At 34.4% G+C, this 22,262-nt stretch overlaps 1 protein-coding gene across 1 annotated transcript in view; it reads right to left on the reverse strand.

The window, feature by feature from the left end:
* ACOT12 (acyl-CoA thioesterase 12) overlaps positions 1–22,262 on the reverse strand; it is a 70,638-nt gene that overhangs the window by 38,444 nt on the left and 9,932 nt on the right. Inside the window, exons 3-5 of the mRNA XM_003759887.3 lie at positions 14,183–14,243; positions 11,108–11,209; positions 5,316–5,451 (exon numbers count right to left, since the gene is read on the reverse strand). Of these exons, the coding sequence (XP_003759935.2) occupies positions 5,316–5,451; positions 11,108–11,209; positions 14,183–14,243 (299 nt within the window). The remainder of the gene's footprint in view (positions 1–5,315; positions 5,452–11,107; positions 11,210–14,182; positions 14,244–22,262) is intronic.

The raw sequence follows: 22,262 nt of genomic DNA on the forward strand, positions 1-22,262 counted from the left end.
ACTATACTTTGAAGTGCTTGATAGGCTCAGAGTTGACCCAATTTTCTCAAATGGCTGATGTTCTGTTACTTCTTTGGAAATCTATATTGCTTCTTGCCTATTACAGTATAAGAACTGATTGTCACTTTTAAATAATTAGCCTGTTTTAGGTAAGCTCTATTAGAATCACTAGCATGTGAGGTATCTATACTGCTAGACATTAGGGCAGTGATTGACTTACAGGAAGACCTGGGTCTAAATCTTAGCTTAGATACTTACTAGTTGTTTGACTCCTGACAAGTTATTTAATTTCTCTAAACCTAGGTTTCCTCATATGTAAAAATGAGGATAATAAAACCTGTTGTACTTATTTCACAGGATAATTGTGATAATGTTTGTAAACTACTTTGTAAACTTTAAAACTCTCAGTATATGCAAATTATTATTATTTCATTCTGATATTTTTGATAAGGTTGAGATAAAAATAGTCCTGAGACTAATCACCATACTGCTACTGTTTTTAAAAATATATATATTTAATGGTCTATAGACTATTGCATAGGCAGATAAATATCTGCTTTTTCTCCTGAAAAAAAGTATCTGGAGGCAAATTTGAAAACATTCTTATAGAATGCTACTAATAGCAAATATTCTAAAAGAGATAAAGCAACTGCAGAGTCTTTACATTTTGAAATTTTTTTTTTGTTCTTAGTATGGATATTATTTATGAAGGCTGATGCAGTTTTTATTATCACCGTCATCAACAATGACTTAGAAACCTCTGTTGTTCAAGGTAACAACAAATAAAGTGATTTTCAATGGTCTTAGTGGTCTTCAACATGTCATCACACTCAAATGGAAGTAGGGACCACTATTCCATCCAGAAGGATCCTTGTGGGCAGTATATTGACTTACTTTTCAAAAATAATGATATCTATATTTTATTATATTTTTATTTAGTCAAATACTTCCCAATTCCATTTTAATCTGGTTTGGTTTACACTTGGGAAGGTTGGGGGTTATATGTAGCTTATGGACTGAATAGTTCTAACAAATCTAGTAGTTAACAAATCTAATATGTATTTGAAATATAATCAATGAAAGTCAAAGAATAATTTTTTTTTGATCAAGAAGACTATGGAATAATTTGCTTCTGATAAGGAAACTCCATCTAACAATATAGATCTGCACTTACTCCGCAACTCATTGTCTTAGAAATACCCAGCATACTGACACTTAGAATCACATAGTCAGAATGGGTCAGACGTCATCAGTCTTGAATCTAATTTTAATAGAACTCAAAATTCAGCTATCTATCTATTATACCACACTGAATCCCTTTTTGCACATGGAAAGAGAATAAAAGTATACACACACACACACACACACACACACACATACATATAGTTTGAAAAAATGTTATTCTAAGAAAGTATATGACGTATCCCTGACAACCATTTTCCTACAAGACAGAAACTAAAATATGTTAATAACCTTTATTTATATTACTGTGGCTATTAACATTTGGATGATTATGTCTTGATTCTGTTTACTTGTTAATATGAAATGTATCTTGTACTTTCAGAACCAGTTGTAAAAAATGCTGTCCAGAGTCTTCTGCTGATGACTAGCATCATTTCCACAATTCCTGAAAAAAGCCAATTCTATAAAAATTATATCTAAATTGTTTTGCTCTTGAGTAGGGGAGGGACAAGGACATCTGATATGGTCTATCAAAATCTATATGACTGACAACTTGGATAGAAAGCACAATGACAAAATTACCAACTAATTACTCTAAGACCAATTAAATACTTTATTTGTGTTTGGTATTTATGGGTCTTTCCTTTAATAGTACAGTATACTATATACTATTTGCTGGGGTAGGGAGATACTTCCACAAATCATCTGAATCCAGGATGAGATAAACATCCTATCCAGAAACACAGTTGACCTTTACTGAGCTCAATATGGTATCTGCTATCTTTGTTATGACCCAGTCATATTGTAATAAGCTATAAGTCCAGATGAGTCATGGGTTCAAAAGGTCTTTCCTATGGCATCATAGTGATGATGGAGTTAATAATGGCTCCACTGTAAAAGGTTATAGTCAGCGCTACCAATTGAAATTTTGGACTATGATAATTATTTTAAAAAATTTTCCTTAAAATTTGCTGAAATCTGCTTCTAAAAAGAATTAGTCCTAGTTCCATCCTTTAAAGCAAGCAGAACATGCCTAATTCCACTTCTACCCCTTAAATATCTGAAGACAGCAATCATAGTCCTCCTTCATGTTCTCTTCAACTGATCTTCATACGGCATGTTCACTTAGTAAGTCAACAAACATTATTATTTGCCTACAATGTGTCAGGCACTGTGCTAAGTCCCAGGGATACAAAGAAATTTAGGATCATCCCTGCTTTTAAGAAAATCACAATCTAATGGAGAAAGAGAAAATGAAAACAGTTAAGTACAAATAAGCTTTGTAGAGGATAGTCAACACAAGAAATACACTACGATTTAGAAGGATTTGGAAAAGCTTCTTGCTTGGTCTTGAAGAAAGCCAGGGAAGCCAAGAGGTAGAGATGAGGTCCCCAACCTTTTTGCCATTTTGGTCACTTTCCTTGGGACTTGCCCAAGTTTTTCAATATATTTTTAAGATTTTAATTTTAGAACTGAACACAATCCTCTGTATATGGTTTGATTGGAAAAGAATGCAACAGTACTATGAGCTCCCTCCTAGGGGTCTCTCTGTATTTCTTAATATAGTCTAAGATTGTATTAGCCTTCTTAGCTAGAATGCTATAATGTTGACAAATATTGAATTTACAGTCTGCTAAAACTCCCAAATCACTTTCTATCTAAACACATTTCCTCCATCTTGTACTATGAAGTTAATAGTTTGAGCCCCAAAACAAGACTTTATATTTATCCCAATTAAGTGTAATTTAATTAGAATTGGCCCATAATCTATCTTGATTGGATGTTGACTCTGTTGTCCTTCTCAATTTTATGCCATCTGCCCATTTGTTTAACATTCCATCTTACCTTTGATAAGAGTTTAAACCATTAATTAAAAAAAAGCTATTTCCCTCTAAGTTAACACTGACTTCTTGTTATTTGGTTGTTTTGGTCATATTCAACTCATTGTGACCCCATTTGGGGTTTTCTTAGAAGAGATACAGGAATGGTTTCCCATTTCCTTCTTTAGTTTTTTTTTTTTTTTTTTTTTTAACAAATGAGAAAATTGAGACAGAGTTAAGTGACTTGCCCAAGGTCACATAGCATATGTCTGAAGCCAGATCCATAGTCAAGTATTTCTCATTCAAGGCCCAGAATTCTAGCTGCTCTAATACTGACTCCTCTTTGGAAAAACTAAACCAAACCAAAAACACTCACTAGTCTTTGTGTCTGGTCATTCAAACAGTTCTGAACCTGATTGACCATTACTATCATTTAGTGTATGTCTCTCGATTTCATTCACAACACTGTCATGAAGGATTTTATGCTTTTTATAATGCTTTTGTGAAAGCCAATTGTGCCCTGTCTACATTCTCCTAACAAGTCTCCTGATGCTAATCCTGTAAAAAGAGGAAATGCATCTAATCTAACACAATTTCTCTTGAAGAAGTCATGCTGGTTCTTAGTGATCACTATTTCTCTGGATGTTCAAAAATAATTTCTTCAATAATACAACTGGAATTTTGTCAGGAAGTCAAGTTCATTGGCCTATTATCATCTGTATACACCTTGTGTATTTTGAAAAACAAGAGATTTTCCCATCTCCTGTTCTGGAGTCTCGTCCATTCTTTATAATTTTACAAATTTCACTGATGATAGGTCAGTGATTATATTCACTAGTTATTTTAGCACATTGGAATCTAGTTTATATATACCTACATACATGAATTCATCAAGAGCAACTAAGCACTCTTTTACCAAATGATATCTTTTGTTTCAACTTCCTGTAATTCATTTTTTGTTCTGTCTTTCCTAATCCAAAGATCATTTTCCTTCTTTGAGAAAACAAAAGCAAAATACAGGACAGAATAGTTTGGTTGCTGATAGTTATTTTCATCATATCCACCTGCAAGAGTGGCCCTTGCATGTCTTTGTTCTAAAAAAGCCTTTTTGGTTGTGGTTTTGCTTAGCAGTTTTTTTCATTGCCAGTGTCAGCTCATTTTGAGTTTTAATACTTTTGATACTTTTGTTAAAAGGACTTTTATATTGATCCATAGTTTCTGGTCTGTGCTTCCAAATTCTACAGTTTTTTAAACCAAATTGGTTATTTGTTCCCTAGAGATCTACAACTGCCTCTTTAGGCAACTGCTTCCTGAGTCTTGCTCATCTCAACTATCTTAGTATCCTGTCATTTTTGAGAGATTCATCAGACAACTTCCCCTGAAGAATTTTAGACCATTTAATCTTACATATCCTTTCTCTGAATACTTGGAAATCTATTCTCTCAAAAGCTAAAGTCTCTGTTCACTTCCCAACTTATTCTTTCTCTTTTGAAACCCTTATCTTCCTCTTTCAGCAGTGATACTCTGGAGTGTATACCACTAGTATTCTTAATGACTCCAATTTCTAGTCAAGGATTTCATAATCCTTAGAGGCTAGAGAAGGAAATCGCAAACCACTCCAGTGTCTTTGTCAAGAAAACCCCATGGTTTTGAGGTCATGAACAAATAAACAAAACCAAAAAGATCCTTGAAATATTGTATAGGTTACTTCTGGAACATAAGCATCTAGAGGTAAATAGATAGGGCATAAAAGAGGGATCCTTTATGGACTCTAGGCATTATCAGTTATTCCAGATCTGCAAATAAAATGAAAAGTAAGTTTTGGAGATCCGTAGACAGGAAACTAGGGTTTATCATAGATACAAAAAAGATAAGATAAGAAAAGATAATTGACATACTACACATAAAGGAGAAACTCTATAGCTTAAAATGATGCCATGTGGATTAAGTCTGGATTTGACAGCAATACCAACCAGATGAGCAAATGAGCTTTATTGAAATGGAAAATCCAGTTCTGCCTACAACAAGGGGGGATAGTCAGTCTATAGCAGAAACAGACAAATAGAAACAAACTAATCTCTATAAAAGGATCCCTGGAGGCTATATATTGACCTGGTTTTAAAATGTAATGCTATCTTTATTTTGTTGTATTTTTATTTATTTTATTAAGCTTTTCTCAGTTAAATTTAAATCTGTATCAAGCTATATTAGGAGTGTTGAATTGCAATATGAAGTGAAAATGCATGGGCTTCTCAATAATACTCTTCATTTTGTAGCCATTCAGTCAGGGTGTCTATAAGCAGGCTTACTAACCATCCAATTTGCTGCTCTCCTTCATCAAGCTTTGGAAGGTGTCCATATGCTGAAGTCTGACTTTCCGTCTCTCTGAAGCCAGATCATGCTCCACTTGATCTTGTTCTGTCAGAAGGGTGACTGGCTTTAAACAAATCTACAAAACCAAAATGGGTAGCTTCAATAATTTTGCTAAATAGTTTAGCCACACCTGATTTTGGATATAATATTTAGAGCACTTTTCTTTTTTTTTTCACTTAATAACATTTTATTTTTTCCAATTACGTGTAAAAATAATTTTAATATTCACTTTTTATAAGATTTTGGTTTCCAAATTTTTTCTCCTTCTTTTCCTCCCTGCCTCCCAAAGACAGCAAGCAATCTGATGTTATACACAGGCAATCGTTTTAAACATTTTTTCATATTAGTCATGTTATAAAAGAAAACTCAAAACAAAAGGGAAAAATCATGAGAAAGAAAAAACAAAAAAAAGTGAAAATAGTATGCTTTGATCTGTAATGGGCTAAAACTGAACAGATGCACTTGGACAGCCAAGCACTTAAGCTAATTATTTTTTGGACAATACTCTATTAACATATGATTGGAAAATGGCCTGCCCCACTATTCTATATTGGCTTGATCTGTTGGTGTATAGAGAGATTTGGAGGAGGAATTAGAAGGTGGAGTAAGACAAGGGAGTGTGATTCCTGGGGAGTGAAGAAGAGGACATTCCTGTGTCCATTCCTCTCACTTGGACAAAGATCAAAGATCAAGGACTTTTGCTTATCCTGACTCTGGCTGATTCTAAGGTATCCAGGGTGCTAACTTGGTCTTCACATTAATCTGCATTCAGTGTCCATATTTCTTTTTCTTGTTACAGACAACATTTTCCATCTCAAGATTATTGAAATTGTCTTGGATCACCACATTGCTAAGAAACCTAAGTTAGTTGATTATTATATAATCTTGCTGTTGCTATGTACAATGTTCTCCTGATTCTACTCACTTTATTCAGTATCAGTTCATGTGAGTCTTTTCAGACTTTTCTGAAATCAGCCTGCTTGTCATTTCTTATAGAACAATATTCTATTACATTCAAATATCACAACTTATTCAGCCATTTCTCAATTGATGGGCATCCACTCAGTTTCTAATTCCTTGTCACCACAAAAAGAGTTACTACAAATATTTTTGCACATATGGATCATTTTGCCTCCTTTATGATCTTCTTGAGAAACAGAGCCAATAGTGACACTGATGTATCAAAGAGTATGCACAGTTTCATAACTCTTTCGATATAATTCCAAATTGTCTCCATTAGAATGGCTGGATCAGTTTACAAATCCACTAGCAAAGCATGAGTGTCCCAGTTTTCCCACATGCCCTCCAACATTTATCATTATCTTTTCCTGGTATCTTAAGCAATCTGGTGGTATCTTAGAGTTGTTTTAATTTGTATTTCTCTAATTGTAATGGGCTGAAAACTCTGAGCAGATGCACTGAGGTCAGAGCACTTAAAGCCAATTACCAATTGGACAATACTCTATCAGTATATGCTTGGAGAAAAAATGGCCCTGCCCACTGCACTGCAGGCTTGATCTGTTGTATAGAAGATTGGGTGGAGGAGTTGGTGAGTGGAGTGAGAAAATCAGAGTCACTCCTGTCAGATTCGTGTAGCAATTGCTCTCACTTCTTATCGCCATTCCATTCATGTCCACAAAGAAAAAAGATCAAGGACTTTTGCTGATCCTGATTCCGGCTGATTCTAAAATATCCAAGGTGCTAACACGGGCTTCACATCTAATCAATAATGATTTAGAACATTTTTTCATAAGACTATAGATGGCTTTACTATCTTCATATGAAAATTGCTCATATTCTTTGACCACTTGTCAATTAGGAAATGACTTGTATTCTTATAAATTTGACTCAATTATCTATATATTTTAGAAATAAGGCCTTTATCAGAAACACTGCCTATAAAGATTATTTCCCAGCTTTGAGGAGAGGGTACCAATTTAATTGCCTTAGGCTAAAAATAATTTCATTTTTTGTTTTTAGATTACTTTTTGAATGAAAGGAACTGGGAAAGCCCTTCCATCTCTCACCTCCATTTTTTTTTTTTTTTTTTTTTTTTTTTTTTTTTTTGCATAGGCTATCCCTCATGTTCTCTCTCCTCATCTGGCTCTTAGAATTCCTACTTCCCTTCAAAGTTCAATTTAAGGACCTACCATAATCTATAAGAGACCTGTTCTGATCATTCTAAGTGTTCATACCAGTTCCCTCCTCCCCTTCAAATGTATTTTGTATTTCTTTTTCTGTGTATACTTTTTCCCCAGTAAAATATATGCTCCATGAAAGAAGGCATTGTTTCTTTTTCTGCTTTTGTAGCACATATCTATGTGATGTTTCATGGAGTCACTTTTTCCCCCTGAAGTTCAATCATCTTTCAGAATTACTCAGGTGAACCTCTACATAACAAACTCTTGACAAAACCTTGTCATAATTTTTTTTCAAATTAAGTCAAATTAAACTCAACATGCATTTTATTAATCACTGACTACATGCTAGGCACTGTCTAAGCACGAGGAATAAAGTACTGGACATGGAGTCATGAAAATAGGAATTCAAAATCCTTCCAAAAATACTTACCTGCATGATTGGGCTGGAAGTCATTTGTTTCCCTCATTCTCAATTTTTTCTTCTGTAAATTGGGGATTATAATACCAAAACATCAATATTAGCAACATCCCCCTTTAGGGTTGTTAGGATCAAATGACACAATGTATCTTTTTTTCAAACCTTAAGAGCTATATAGAAGTGAGTTAGCTATAGAGATAAAAATAAAAATGTCTCCTTTCTTGAAGCACTTTGGGGAAATAACATGCACATGGATAAATAAATACATACAAAGAATTCTGGGGAAGGAATCTCATGTAAAATCTGGTACCTGAGCTGATTATTGAAAGGAGCCAAGGATTCTAAGAGGTGCAAGTGACACTGGGGAGCATTCTGGATGTGAAGAATACTATATGCAAAAGAATGGAAGTAGGGGAATGAAATCTCATCTCTAATTCCTTTATCTTTGTAGATGTAAATAATCTGAAAATACTAAATAAACTGTTATTAGCTTAAGGCATTTAAATTGAAAATTTTTTCTTTTTACCACAAGAAATATTTTGAAAAGTTTTCATAATATAATCAATATTCTGATTTTTAAAAAAAGTTTTCAAGGAATTGGAATTTCTTAGAAATAAATGCTGAGCTATAAATTAATATATAAATGCATCAGTGGGGTGATAAGGCTTTAGGAGCACATCATGTTTGGATGGCATAAAAACCATGCATACAGAGTATAATTGTCATGGACAAAATATTCCTGTTTTTTAAGAGACAAAAAAAGATAATGACTGTATTGTACAGTACCTTGTATATAGTAGATACTTAATAAAGTCTTTTTGCAGATTTTTAAATAATGTTAAGTGCTACTTAACTTTTATGACATCTGAATGATGTCATTTATGTCAATGTCAATTATGACATTTGATGAGTTTAGAGCTGTTGTGCCTTGCCCCACATCTTGACCTGCCTGAGAGAGGTGGGTGGGCCTAGCTTATCACTTCAGTTTTTGCCTGAAACACGCCTACTATCAATTTGAACAGAAAACAGTAGCTGTTCATGCAGGGCTTTAAGATCAAACCAGGACATTGATCTTTCACTTACAGCCTCAATGTTGTGTGAATGAAGAGAAACTTTGCTAAGGGGAAAATAAAGTTAGGTTATATCTAAATGTTTTAAGATAAGGAATTAGCTGAACCAAAGAATTATGGCAGCATTCCAGATCATCAGACTTCCAAGAGAAGGATTTTAAAAGCAATTTTTTTTTATGTTCAGTCTGAATGGGATTTAAGCGTTAATTTAATATACTTCCATTTTGTAAATTTTAGGGAGGGAAAGTTAAGTGAGGGGAAGAAGCTGATGGCAGTAGTGTTTGCTTTTCTTTGCATACTGGGTACAGAAGATGGAGTATCTGGACACTATTTCTTATTTTGAGTAAGCGGGTGGGGCCATGCTCCAAGGCTGTTCCCATTCATTTCCTGCCATGTATTTCTTCTGCAAAGGGAACTTTAGGTCCAGAGATGTTCTCTGATATTCAGGACTTAAACATAAAACCAAACTTCATCAAAAAACTGATAATTTCATTCTCAAATGTATCCCATTTATTACAAATGACCTGCCAAGCTAAATCAGATGGCACTAGGGCACCTGGACAATACCATCTATTCTGTATATATATTGAGTATATATATCAAGTGCCTAATTATTGACATGTCTCCCCCATTAGAGGATAAATTCTTTTTGAGGGCAGACTATGCAAATCAAGGGGAGAGACTGTGTTTTTGCCTTTCTTTCCATTTCCAGTGTTTAGCACAGTACCTGGCATACAGTAGGTGCTTAATAAATGCTTTTGATGAACAGATTTACCTTAGCTATATTTGTAAAATGCTTAGTACAGTGTCTAGCACAAAGTAAGCAATGAATAAATGCTTTTTCACTTCCTCTTTCTCCCCAATAGCTGGTATTTATGGCATTTTGAAGTTTGCTGAATACATACATGTATGTTTATGTATGTATGTAACGTATACATACACTTCTATATGCATATGTATGTATACATAACTCCATTTGCTATTTAGAGCAATCCCTTGAGGTAAGTACTATGTATGATTATTCCCATTTTATATCTGAAAAAACTGATCACATAGTTTGCCCAAAGTCACACAGATGGTAAGTACCAGAGCTGGATCTGGCCCCAGATACTCTGAATTCAAAGTCCAGGCTTTTTTGCTAGCCTAAAATACTCTGAATGGTGCTCTTGTGTGGTTGATATTTGCCTGACTTCTTGGGGGAAATGCATTAGAAAGAACAATATAGTAAAGCCCTGCTGTAGTCACTTGCCAGTACCATAAAAGAAGTGCCTTTTTCCATGTTCATTTTAAAAGAGATGGACAGAGACAGAGGCAGGAGACAGGTTTCAAAAAAAGAAACATTTAAATCATTAGGGCCTGGAGGATAAGACAGAAGAAAAAGCACCAGGGAGCTTTAGTAAGGTTAGAAAAAGGGGAACTTTACACGAAAAGATTTAAATAAGAAAGAGAAAAAAATTAACATTTTTAAGAGGCAACATCTAAATGGTTTTACTATATGTTTGTGTCCCACCTGACCATAAAAATGGAAAACCAAGTAAGTAGAAATGTGTATCCACAGCAGCTGAAAGATGAGGCTCCCTCCTGAGCAGCATGGTACCAACGGCCCGCTCTCCTGCTGTGAAGGCACATTAGGCCTATGTGCTTCTTTTATGGGAATATTTACCACACATGCCTAGGAGCTTATTTTTAAACTTCAGTAACTCAGCAACTTGGACTGTTTTTTTTTTCCTTAAGGTATCAAAAATGATTGGACCATAACACGAAACTGCTTACTAAATTGCTCTTACTTTTAAAAAAAGAATCAGTTTTGAGTTATAGAGCCATGAGAAATGACCAAACCAGTAAGCAATATTTTTTGAAAGCCAGGTATGACCTTCATATCTTTAAAATACAAGGCTTTTTTCTGCCTCTTCCATAAACTGCCAAGTGCTATTTTGCTGTCTGGTTAAAGAAATTCTACTGGCTAAGTATCATTTTAGAATACTGACAAATAATGAAGATACATATCTTAGTAGGAATGATGATGGACTAAAAATAGCAATTCAGTTTGTGAATACATCTTTGAGTTTACATACCAGGTTTTTCTTGAATGAGATAATTTACCTTTTCTTTTCCAACTGGTTTAGCAACAAACGTAGAAAATGCCACACTAACAAGTTTCTGAGATCTGGTAAATGTATCTTGTACTATGACTTTAATGCCAATCTAAAATGAAAAGAAAGAGAACTTTAGTACCTATCAATCAATAAACATTTATTAAGCACTGACTATATTCAGTATTATACTAAAGCATTCAAAAAAAGAAAAACAAAGCAACTGTTCTCATCTTCACTTGCAAATATGTCCAATAGCGTAGTTCACTGACGAATATGTAGTTATTTCTCTAAATCACTTGTGAGATACTTGTCTTGTTTTAGTTTATAAGACACTAGCAGCAGAAGGGCAAGACATTTTTTGTGAGATATGATACAAAGAGATTGATTATTCCTGGGTCTGAAGATTGTAAAAACAGCTCCTCAGGCATAAACTGGACAAAGGTGAGGGCAGAAACATGAAATGTCTGGGTTCTAGTTAATAAGAACTACTTCTTGGCAACTCCGCATGTGCAACCTTATATGTCTGCAGAATTATGGGAGCAGTAGGCTCGTTGTTCAGTGGAGGTACAATTTCATTAGTTACAAATGATGGCCACTCATTCTGGTGCCATCATCATATACAAATCCAGTAAGTATTATAGTTTTCCTTTCAAATTACTGGATTCATTAATACTAATTATACTTTAAAATCTTTGATTAACCAAAATTCAACTAACCAGAATCCCTAATCAACCAGAAATCTATGTTATGCTGAAATCATTTGTCTTTCATACACCAAGTAAAAGAAATATATGCACAGATGATAGAGGAACTCCCCCTTTTTTATGGACTTCCTGCAAAGCAGGAGAGTCTCATCCTCTGTCTCCTTTAGCTTAATTTAAACCTGTTCTACCTTTCCTTTCTTGCTTTCCATATGAAGACTAGAAGCCCTTGAATCTCTGAAAAGCAAAGTAACTATTCAAATTATATATCTGTCACATTAAGGGGTTTAGTTTTACTGGACATTGCAACTGCAATATTCTATGGAGCATTCAAAGCTTCTGACAACTTTTTTTTTTTTTTAATTTTTATTAAAGCTTTTTATTTTCAAAACATATGCATGGATAATTTTCCAACATTGATCCTTGCATAACCTTGTGCTTCAAATGTTCCTCTCCTTTCCCCTACTCTCTCCCCTAGATGGCAAGCAATCCAATATATGTTATACATGTTAAAATACATGTTAAATCCAATATATGTAAACATATTTATACAATTATCTTGCTGCACAAGAAAAAACAGATCAAAAGGGAAAGAAACAACCAGGTGAAATGAGAAGAAAATAAGATTAGCAGGAATTTATTTAAAAGAAAAACAGGCTTGGAATGGTGACACAAGCCTGTAATCTCTATTACTCGGGGTTGGAGTACTGAAGCTAGTGGATCTCTTGAGCTCAGGAGTGCTGAGTCACAGGGGGCTAAAGCCAATCCATGCCTCTGCACGAAATCTAGTACAAGTTCTTAGAGGAACAGAGGGTTTCCACAATGTCTAAAGAGGGCAAACCAAACCAGGTCAGAAATGGATTTGGATAAAGCGCTCATGCTGATCAGTAGTGGGATCAGGCCTGTGAGTGGCTTATGAAATCTCAGTCTCGATGATACAGGGACACCCAGTCTCGAAAAAACCAATCAATTAAATTTAAAAAACAAAACAAAACCTCAGGAGTATTGGGAAATAGATCAAGATCCCTTCTTCCCTGACCTTCCTCTCAAATGACTAACTTAGTTTTATTCCAAGGTCAATTGACACACAAATATAGATCGATGGTAACAATGGAAACTGGGTGAAAGGGTATAGATACATCAATGCAAATCATAACCTTGGTTTAGCTATTCCTCAACCAGTTCCATGAAGACTTATGGCCCAAAAGCTGATGGAGGCATCAAAAACAGACCAAAATATCACAAATAATGGGGCTATATCAGCATGCCCAGGACAGAGAAGCATTGCCCCCTAGTAGATAGAGAATTAATTTTGAATTTAGGAAGATGAGGGTTCAAGTCATACTCCTAAGATATATATGTGTGTGTGTGTGTGTGTGTATACATACACATATACATATTAGGTGTACCATGTGGAATAAGTTATGTAACTTCTCAAAGTCCCAAGCAATTCCCTAAGACCATAATTTGCAGAACAGTTGCCAATCTATCTTTATTAGTGGAGATAGTTCCCTAAACTAATGAAATGACAGGCACCAACAAAAACAAAGAAAAATCATCATTCAACGTGGGGTATTTTAAAAGGAGCTGTCAGAAGCTTTGAATGATCCATAGAATTTTGCAGTTGCAATATCTGATAAAAACTAAACCCTTTAAGGTCGTAGAAATATCTTTTTGATTAGTTACTTTGCTTTTCAGACATTCAAGGGTTTCTAATCTGCATAAGGAAGGTGAGAAAGGGAAGGGAGAGCAAGATCAAGTTAACTTGGGGAGACAGAGAATGAGACTCTCCTGCTTTATAGAAAGTCTATGAAAAAAGGAACAGTCCCACTACCCTTTGTGCATATAATTCTTTTATTTCTTGCTTTATGAAAGACAGATGATTTTAACATAAAATAGAGATGATCTGGTTCATTAGAATCTGTGAGAATGCCTGTCAGGGCAGTTTATCTTTTGGATTTTCCAAGCTCTGGTAGCAAATGTATTATAGTAAAGATATCTCTCTTCATGCAGTAAGAAGAATAAGAAAAGAACCTATGAAGAGTGAGACAATTAGAACTTTTAAAAAATGTAAATAGTATTTTATTTCCCCCAATTACATGTAAAAATTTTGAGTTCCAAAATTTCCTCTCCTCTCCCTTCTCCAAGAGGGCAAGTAATTTCATATAGGTTATACATGTACAATCATGTTGAATATATTTCTACATTAGTCATGCTGTGAAAGAAGAAACAGAACAAAAGGAAACACACACATACAAAACCCAAAGTGAAAATAGTATGCTTCAATAGAGATTCAGACTCCATCAGTTCTTTCTCTGGATGTGTGTAGCATTTTCCATCATAATTCCTTTTGAATTGGATTAGACCATAGAATTTCTTACCTCCATGCTGGTGGTGAATGCTCTGATGACTTTAGCTTTGATAATGATGATCTGTCCAACCCTAGTGAGAAAAAGTCAAATGTCAGTTGTCTAGTATGGTTAATGTTAGATCTGAAGTTTATACACATTCAACAGAGTCTATGGGCTACAAAGCAGTAGTGTCTTGAATGGTGAGATACTGGTGACCATGTCCATGCATGATAAATTAAGGTTAACAGCAAAAGAATAAAAGCCCTAATTTCACCATGACATCCCACCCCTAACCCCAAGCATCCTAAGCCATCTGCTCAGAATACTACCTTAGCCTCAGGAAAAAGGCTGTGAAGAGCTACTGAGTATAAAAATAGCTCAGAAATATCTATTACATTTTGAATATTTGCTAGTTGACTTAGGTCTGGTTTATGTTATTGTTGTGGTTTGTCCCTCATCCCCAAGGAGGACTAATAACATCACAAGTGCGATGTGTCTGAATTGGATTTAAGTGAGGCAGAACTGAGCAAAGTCCTCAGCCACATTCTCTCCTCCAGAAACATCAGAATCCAGGGGCAGGATATAAATCAAGATGTTCAGAGATGTCCCAGGATATAATAGATGACCTTTGACTTTCTAAATTGAGGTCTTTCTCAGGCCTAAATTTGTCTCAATTCTTTTGTTATGCTATAAGATTTAATTGAATTCAATTCAATGAATATTTATTAAGCACTTACTGTGTACAAGCACAATGCTAGGGATAAATATAGAAACACAACACAGTTTTTTCCCTTAAGGTGTTTATATTGTGTTATGGAGAAATGACATTTTTAAAACTCCATATAGAAAGTCTTTTTCTCTCTCATATCTCTCCCTTTATATTTTTCTTGTCCTTACTCACTATAACCTAATGATAGAATGTTCCCTCATCACCCCCTTCATTTTGTATTCACTATTCTCTGATTTTAACTGGGCTAGCTCATGAATTCCTGAGGGCATATTAGAAGAAGAGAACAAAATTCTCTAGAAATGTACAGGATTAAGCTGATTAGAGAGTAGAGTATACAGAGCAGGAGAAAGGGGAAATCCTACTCACTTTGACAAAGTGTGCCTCTAAAACTCAGGGATTTAGGGAGTGGGAGGAGATACTTTTCTAGCCACAGGAGAACCAGTGGCTTCTTCCTTAAAACAAGACACAGTTCAGCCCTCAAGGAGGTGATAATCTCACAGGTAAATAAGAATAAAATAACAGATTTATTTTAAAATGAAATTATAAAAGTAAGGCCTGAGGTGAATATATATTTTATTTAATATTTCAAGGATCTGTAATTTCATTAATATACTTGCTCTTTCCACAAAAATAAATTGCAGTCCTTCTTTTAGTAAACTGTCTTCTAGAGTTTCTGTGGCTAATAATTTATCGCCTGTGACTAAATTAGTCATGCACGTCTTCAGAATTACTATGACTAGTCATTTTATGTCAGAAATATATAGGGTATCACTGAGTATATCCCTGAAGTCTGTTTATCTTGGGAAGTAAGAGCTGCTAGACTTCATGCTTTCCTGGAATAATCTTTAATATGTCAAGGTCATATCTATACCAGGAAGAGCCACCAGTGTGATACTTTTGTGGAAGATATTCATCATCCATCCATCCATCATCCAGCCAAAATTCAGATAATCACAAGAGCCCTGAGAATGGGAGCATTTCCCAGACCTCTAGCCCTCCTTTCAACTCAGTCCTCATAGTCATCAACTGGGAAAACAATTTCAGTGGATAGCCATCGCCACCAACTGTCAACCAATTGTGACCCAGAGGGGAGATGGAGTCTCTTAAGAGACAGGAGGCATAATGCATTGGGCAATTTCTGTTGCTACCTTTTTCACTATCTCTTCTCAGACTCTAATAGAGACAGCCTAGAACCCTGAACCCAAGAAGCTTGAGAATAGTAATGCTTCTAGCCCACTGTCCTTGGCCATCATATTGGGAAGCAAGTCCTGTGGAGATGTAGTGTGGTGACTGTTTCTTTAGGGGCCACAGCCACAGCTAGCAAAGACCCAGAAAGGAAAGTTCTTGCCACTAAAGTCCCTAGCACTGATAATAGTTTCTGCATCAGAAATTAATATTATTTTATCAATAAAAATAACATTTAAAAAGAGACATTAATATCTGCTTTACTGCTGCCCACACTAAGGACTATGGGATTTTTTTATCTGATTTGCAACTAAAACCTATATTTGTTGTCTCATCAACAGAATGTGAGTTCCTTGCAAGAAGTGGTTACCGTACTTTTCTATTTTTATTTTCAACACTAGCATTGTGTTTTGCACATAGTAAGGGTTTAATAAAGGCTTCATTCATTCATTTATGTACTTTCAATATTTGTTATCCTTATTGAATAAAGTTTTATATTTCCTGTTCTTAATTTAAGAGATCAGTGAGTTGAACATTTTACTGTTCTCTAACAAAAATAAAACCAAAATTAAGTAATTTTTTGTAAATGGAACCAGATTGATTTTTTTCTATAGGCCGGTGACCTTTTATGGAACAAAGATTCCCCACCCTTGCTTTAAATAGCCCCAGAGGAATTCTGCAATATACACATTAAATGTCACAAAATGGCAAAATCAGATATCACTAATGAGGTTATGACTGTAGTGAAAATAACAGAATTCAGAAATGAAAAAGATAGCAAAAAAAATTCCATGGCATCTCCTTAGGAAGCTATATAGCACCCATTTTAAAACTCCTTACTTGTAAAGAGGTACATTGCCCATGAGGGAAAAAATACATGGGGATATGGAAGAAGTAACATAGATTTTCAAGAACAGAAACAACCTCTTTAATGTAGAGTTAGGAATTCTGGATAACTATATCATTAATGACTCAAAGAAATATAATGCAGACCCTCTGTTGTATCACTCATTTCTTGTAATTTCTCACTAAATTCCACATGGGCAAATGTTATTTAGAAGTGAATGAGGTTAAAAGTCAATTCCTATCTTGATCTGGAAGTCTGTCAGTACTGCATCACTCATGTGAATATAAAAAGGTTTAAGCAGCAGGTTGTATAGTAAAGATGGCAAGTTGTTGCAGAAGAAATGAGCAGATTTCTCACTGTCATCTGGGATCATCCAACCCTAGTAATAGATTATTCTTATACTACATTTAGTCCTATTATTGTTCTGCTCAAAATCTTTACTGGCTCCCTATCCAGGGTGTTTGGGACAATCAATTGAGGTCATATTTGTAAAGTGCTTTCTTAATGCTAGTTTTTTTTTATCATCATTATTTTGTCATCACCATCATCATCATCATTATCATCATCATCATCATCCTTGCTGTCAAGAAAGGGCCACTAGTTATTTTTCCCAATGCACATTACTGACAACAACCTTCATTCTTGCACTTTAGTTTTATAACTCTAAAGCATTTACCATGTAATAAAGTGCTTTATGATTATAAATGCTAGTTTATAAGCATATATATAAATATACTATCTGATTATAATATTATATATATATATATATAATTTATTATTTTATAATAAAGAATGAAATGAACAGACCCAAAAGAGCATTTTATACAGTAACAGCAATATTGTTTTAAGAACAACTGAGTAACCGAGTCATTTTGACTATTATAAATACCTAAATTAACTACAAAGGACATATGAAGGAAGACACTGTGTATCCAGAGAAAGAAGTAACAAGTAAAAGTATGTATAGAATGATTTTACATATATTATACATATTTTTATACAAATATTTGTTACATATAACATATTTGATATATATTTGTGTTGTATATGTATATGTGTGTGTATATAAACATGTTATATACATGCATCCATATTTGTGTCTAATGTAGCCATCTTTTGGAGGAAGGGAAGAAAAAAATTACATAATAACTTTATTATATATCTTAAAAGAAGAGCAAGTTGTACATAATAGATTTGTAGTTTCACATGCAATCATCTATTTAAAATTCTACTATTTTATGGAAATGCTTGTGTTATTTCATAAATTAAACCATTTTTTAAAATGCTGGTATTTTATCTCTTTACTACATTTTAAGGTTCTTGAGGTTAAGGATTATTTTTATTCAAATTTTGTATCTTATGTGTATGCAACAAAGTGTTCTGAACACAGTAGACTTACTTACTATACATCTGTTGCATTATATTGCATTGTAATATATTTTTTAAATGTATCTGGTTAATTTATATGGTTGTTACATTTGTTCTGCTTGACTTCATTTTTCTTTCTCTCCTATAATCTATGTTCTCTTATTAGAAGAGTTGATCTGAAACTCTAGAATCTATAATTAGGATAGTAAAGTCAACTAGATTTTAACAATTAGAATGCGGGAAATTTCTGAAGTATGGATGTAAAAGAACTATTGGACAAATATTATTTAAACACATCACTATCTTTCAAGAATTATTTTGCACTTAACAAAGAAGAGCATTTTCATATACAAAGTAGAACGGAAAAAAGATGATTGTATATGAAGATGAATTGCTACTGTATATACTTTGCTTTAAACATTTTTTAATTAGAAAATGTTACTTTCAGAGTTGTTCTCTTGGTGGTCTCCATCTCCTTTTGAGTTTCTTTTGTTTTCATTTGTGTACTTTCTATTAAATGTTTCAATGATCCTCTTCCCTCTCCCCTCCAATCTTCCTTCCTTCCTTCCTTCCTTCCTTCCTTTCTTCCTTCCTTCCTTCCTTCTTTTCTTCCTTCCTTCCTTCCTTCCTTCCTTCCTTCCTTCCTTCCTTCCTTCCTTCCTTCCTTCTTTCCTTCCTTCCTTCCTTCCTTCTTTCCTTCCTCCTTTCCTTCCTTTCTCCCTTCCTTCCTTCCTTCCTTCCTTCCTTCCTTCCTTCCTTCCTTCCTTCCTTCCTTCCTTCCTTCTTTCTATCCTTTCTTCCTTTTTCCTTTCTTGGCAATAACTATAACATAATTTATTCATCTCTTCTCCAGTTGAAGTGTATCCTCTTAGTTGTCTGTGGTAACAAAGGAAGCTGCTATAAATATTTTTGTGCAAATCTGTTTTCCCCCTCTTTTTTGATCTCTTTATGGTATGTAGCTAGTATTATTGACTCAAAAGTTTAATGACTTTGAGGATACAGTTCCAAAATGCTTCTGAGGATGGCTGAGTCAATTAACAGCTCCCTTCTGCCCCTGAGAGTTCATCAGGTATGCCTATTTTTCTTCAGTTCCTTCAACAGCTGTCATTTTTGCCTTCCTGATAGGTATGAGTTGGAATCTCAGATTTATTTTAATTAACATTTCTCTAATAGTGATTTGATGCACATTTCATTTATAAACTTTCTTGGATCTCCTCCTTTGAGAACTACTTGTTCATGTCCTTTTTAACACTTATCTAATGAGGAATAACTCTTGCTCTTATATATTTTTATCAGGTCCATATACTCAGAGATTATATTTTTATCAGAGAGCTTTGCTGCAAAGATTCTTTTCCAGCTTTTTTCCTTCTCAAGTAGTGACTCAATAAATGATTATGTTATCTTTTTGTAATCTTCTCCATTTCCTATTTGGTTATGAATTCTTCTTTATCCATAGTTGCAAAAGTCAGTGCTTTCTTTATTCCTCTAATATGATTATAAGGTAAGCTTTTCTTAGCTAGACCCTTTAACTATTTAGAACTACTCTTGAGGTCTGATGTGAATTGTTGGTCTGTCCAATTTCTGCCTGTTTATTAGTTTTCTTAGCAGTTTTACGTCAAATAGTAATGCTGTATATCCAGCAATATATATTATATATTCATCTTTTGTGTATTAATTTTGGTCAACTTTGGTCAACAAATGAATTTTGGTATTTTTAAGTAGTACCAAATAGTTTTAATGATTACTATTTTGTAACACAGATGGTATTGCTAGGCCCCCTTCCTTCCTATTTCCTTTTTCATTCATTCCCTTGAGATTCTTGAACTTTTTTTGTTTTTGTTTTTGTTTTTGCTGAGGCAATTGGGGTTAAGTGACTTGCCCAGGGTCACACAGCTAGAAGTGTTAAGTGACTGAGAACAGACTTGAATGCAGATCCTTCTGACTTTGGGGCTGGTACTCTATCCACTGCACCACCTAGCTACCCTCACCATTTGTTATTACAAATGAATTTTGGTATTTTATTTTTCTAGCTCCATAAAATAACACTGATTGGTAAGATACTGAATAAGTAAATTAATTTAGGAAGAATTGTCATTTTATTGCAACAACATATTATTGTGGATAATACAATAACAGGGAATCTGGGAAGACCGGAGTTTAAGCTTTATTTCTAACATATATTGGCTGTTTGATCCTTGGCAAGTTACTTAACTCTCATTACTCCCAAGTAACTTCCAAAGAAGATAAATTGCAAAAAAAAGTGTTGACCTAAATTGGTAGAGGGAACTTCCTCAACTGGAAATTCCTTATGCCAATAAAATCATAGTTCTAATCCTTTTTACTACATTGGGATAGCCCAAGAGATAATATCTCTTCAATTACTTGGGTCTATTTTTATTTCTGTAAAGAATACTCTTTAGTTGTACTTCTATAGTTTCTTAGTGTGTTTTGGTAGGTAAATTTCCAAATATTTTGCACAGTGTAGTTTTTTAAGTGGAATTTCTCTTCATTTTAAAGTTGAAACAGGAAGACCTGAGTGACTTGCTCAAAATCTCACAACTAGCCTCTGAGGATGGATTTAAACTTAGGTTTTCATGACAGCAGGCCCAGCCCTCTATTCACTATGTCATCTAGCTGTCTGAACAAGGATTTCCTCTACAACATATCTACCAAGTAACATCCAGCCTTTGATGAATGAAAGGAACATGCTCTACCTTCTGAAGGAGACTAGTCCACTGCTGGATAGCTCTGATTATTAGGAAGTTTTTTCCTATATCACTCACCCTGTACCCTGGTGACTTTCACCCGTAGTTCTTAGTTCTGCCCTTTGATGTAAAGGGAATGTATCTAATCTCTTTTGTATTGGTGGGGTTTTCAAATGTTTGAACATGCCCATTGTGCCCCCCCAATTTTTTCTCTACTGCAAGATGACCAATCCAAATTCCTTCAAACAATCTTTAAGCAGCATGATCTCAAGCTCTTTTATCATCCTCCTTGTCTTCATCTAGATGCCCTTCAGTTTACCACAGTATGTCAGTGTATGATAGGCAAAACCAAACCCAATACTTGAGAAGTAGTCTAACCAGGGCTAAGTACAATAAAACTATTGCCTCACTGCCAGAGCCTACATCTCTTTATATAGTCTGAGATCACATTAGATTGTTGTTCATGAATAATATTATTGACTTCTATTTATAATATAATTTGTAATCCACTAAAATGTCCATTTCAATCATGTCCTATATCTGGTGCAATAATAATTTGGACTGAATGGGATGAACTGAGTGAAGACCTCTCATTAATTCTACCAATGAAGGCCTCTCATAAAAGCTCAACTTATAACCTAATTATGATTTGAAACTTTGCAATAATAAATTGAGCTATAGCTAAAAGCTGCAGGTGTTTGATTATCTTAGATAAGCAAACATTTCCCTCCAGTTTCCCCCCCCCCAAAAAAAAAACAAAAAACCTCTTTTCTTTAGCATTTAAGTATCTAATAAGGTAGAGTGGATTCTGGAGTCAATATTTAGTCTCAGGGTAAATTAGAACTCACCAGAAAGTGGGAGAAAAGGTGTGGGGGAGGCTTCTATGTTAGGGTCTATATAATCCTGAGTTTGCAGCTTGTGCTTTGTACTCCTCTACTGACACCTTGTCTAATGGGAATTGCCAGTTCTCCTGAGATTGTAATAATCCTTTTTTTGCTTTTTACCTTGATAGTCTCTGATTTTAATTTGGGTGAGTGTCACTATCCCTCACAGGACTGTAAAAAAAAAAATTCCTCTAAAAATATATTCGAATGCTCAAGTTATTATTGACTACTGTTTTTAAAAAAATATGTGAATAAAATACTGTGTGTAAGATAGTTATCAAAATATTTTAAAAATAGTTTTAGGAACTTTCTAATTTTTAAAATTGTTCTTGTGTTTCCTTAGGAAGAAGAGTAGAAAGTGTCATTTTAATCAGAGTAAAGGGACTTGAGA

The sequence above is a fragment of the Sarcophilus harrisii genome, chromosome 1, assembly GCF_902635505.1.
Source record: "Sarcophilus harrisii chromosome 1, mSarHar1.11, whole genome shotgun sequence".
Lineage (NCBI taxonomy): Eukaryota > Metazoa > Chordata > Mammalia > Dasyuromorphia > Dasyuridae > Sarcophilus > Sarcophilus harrisii.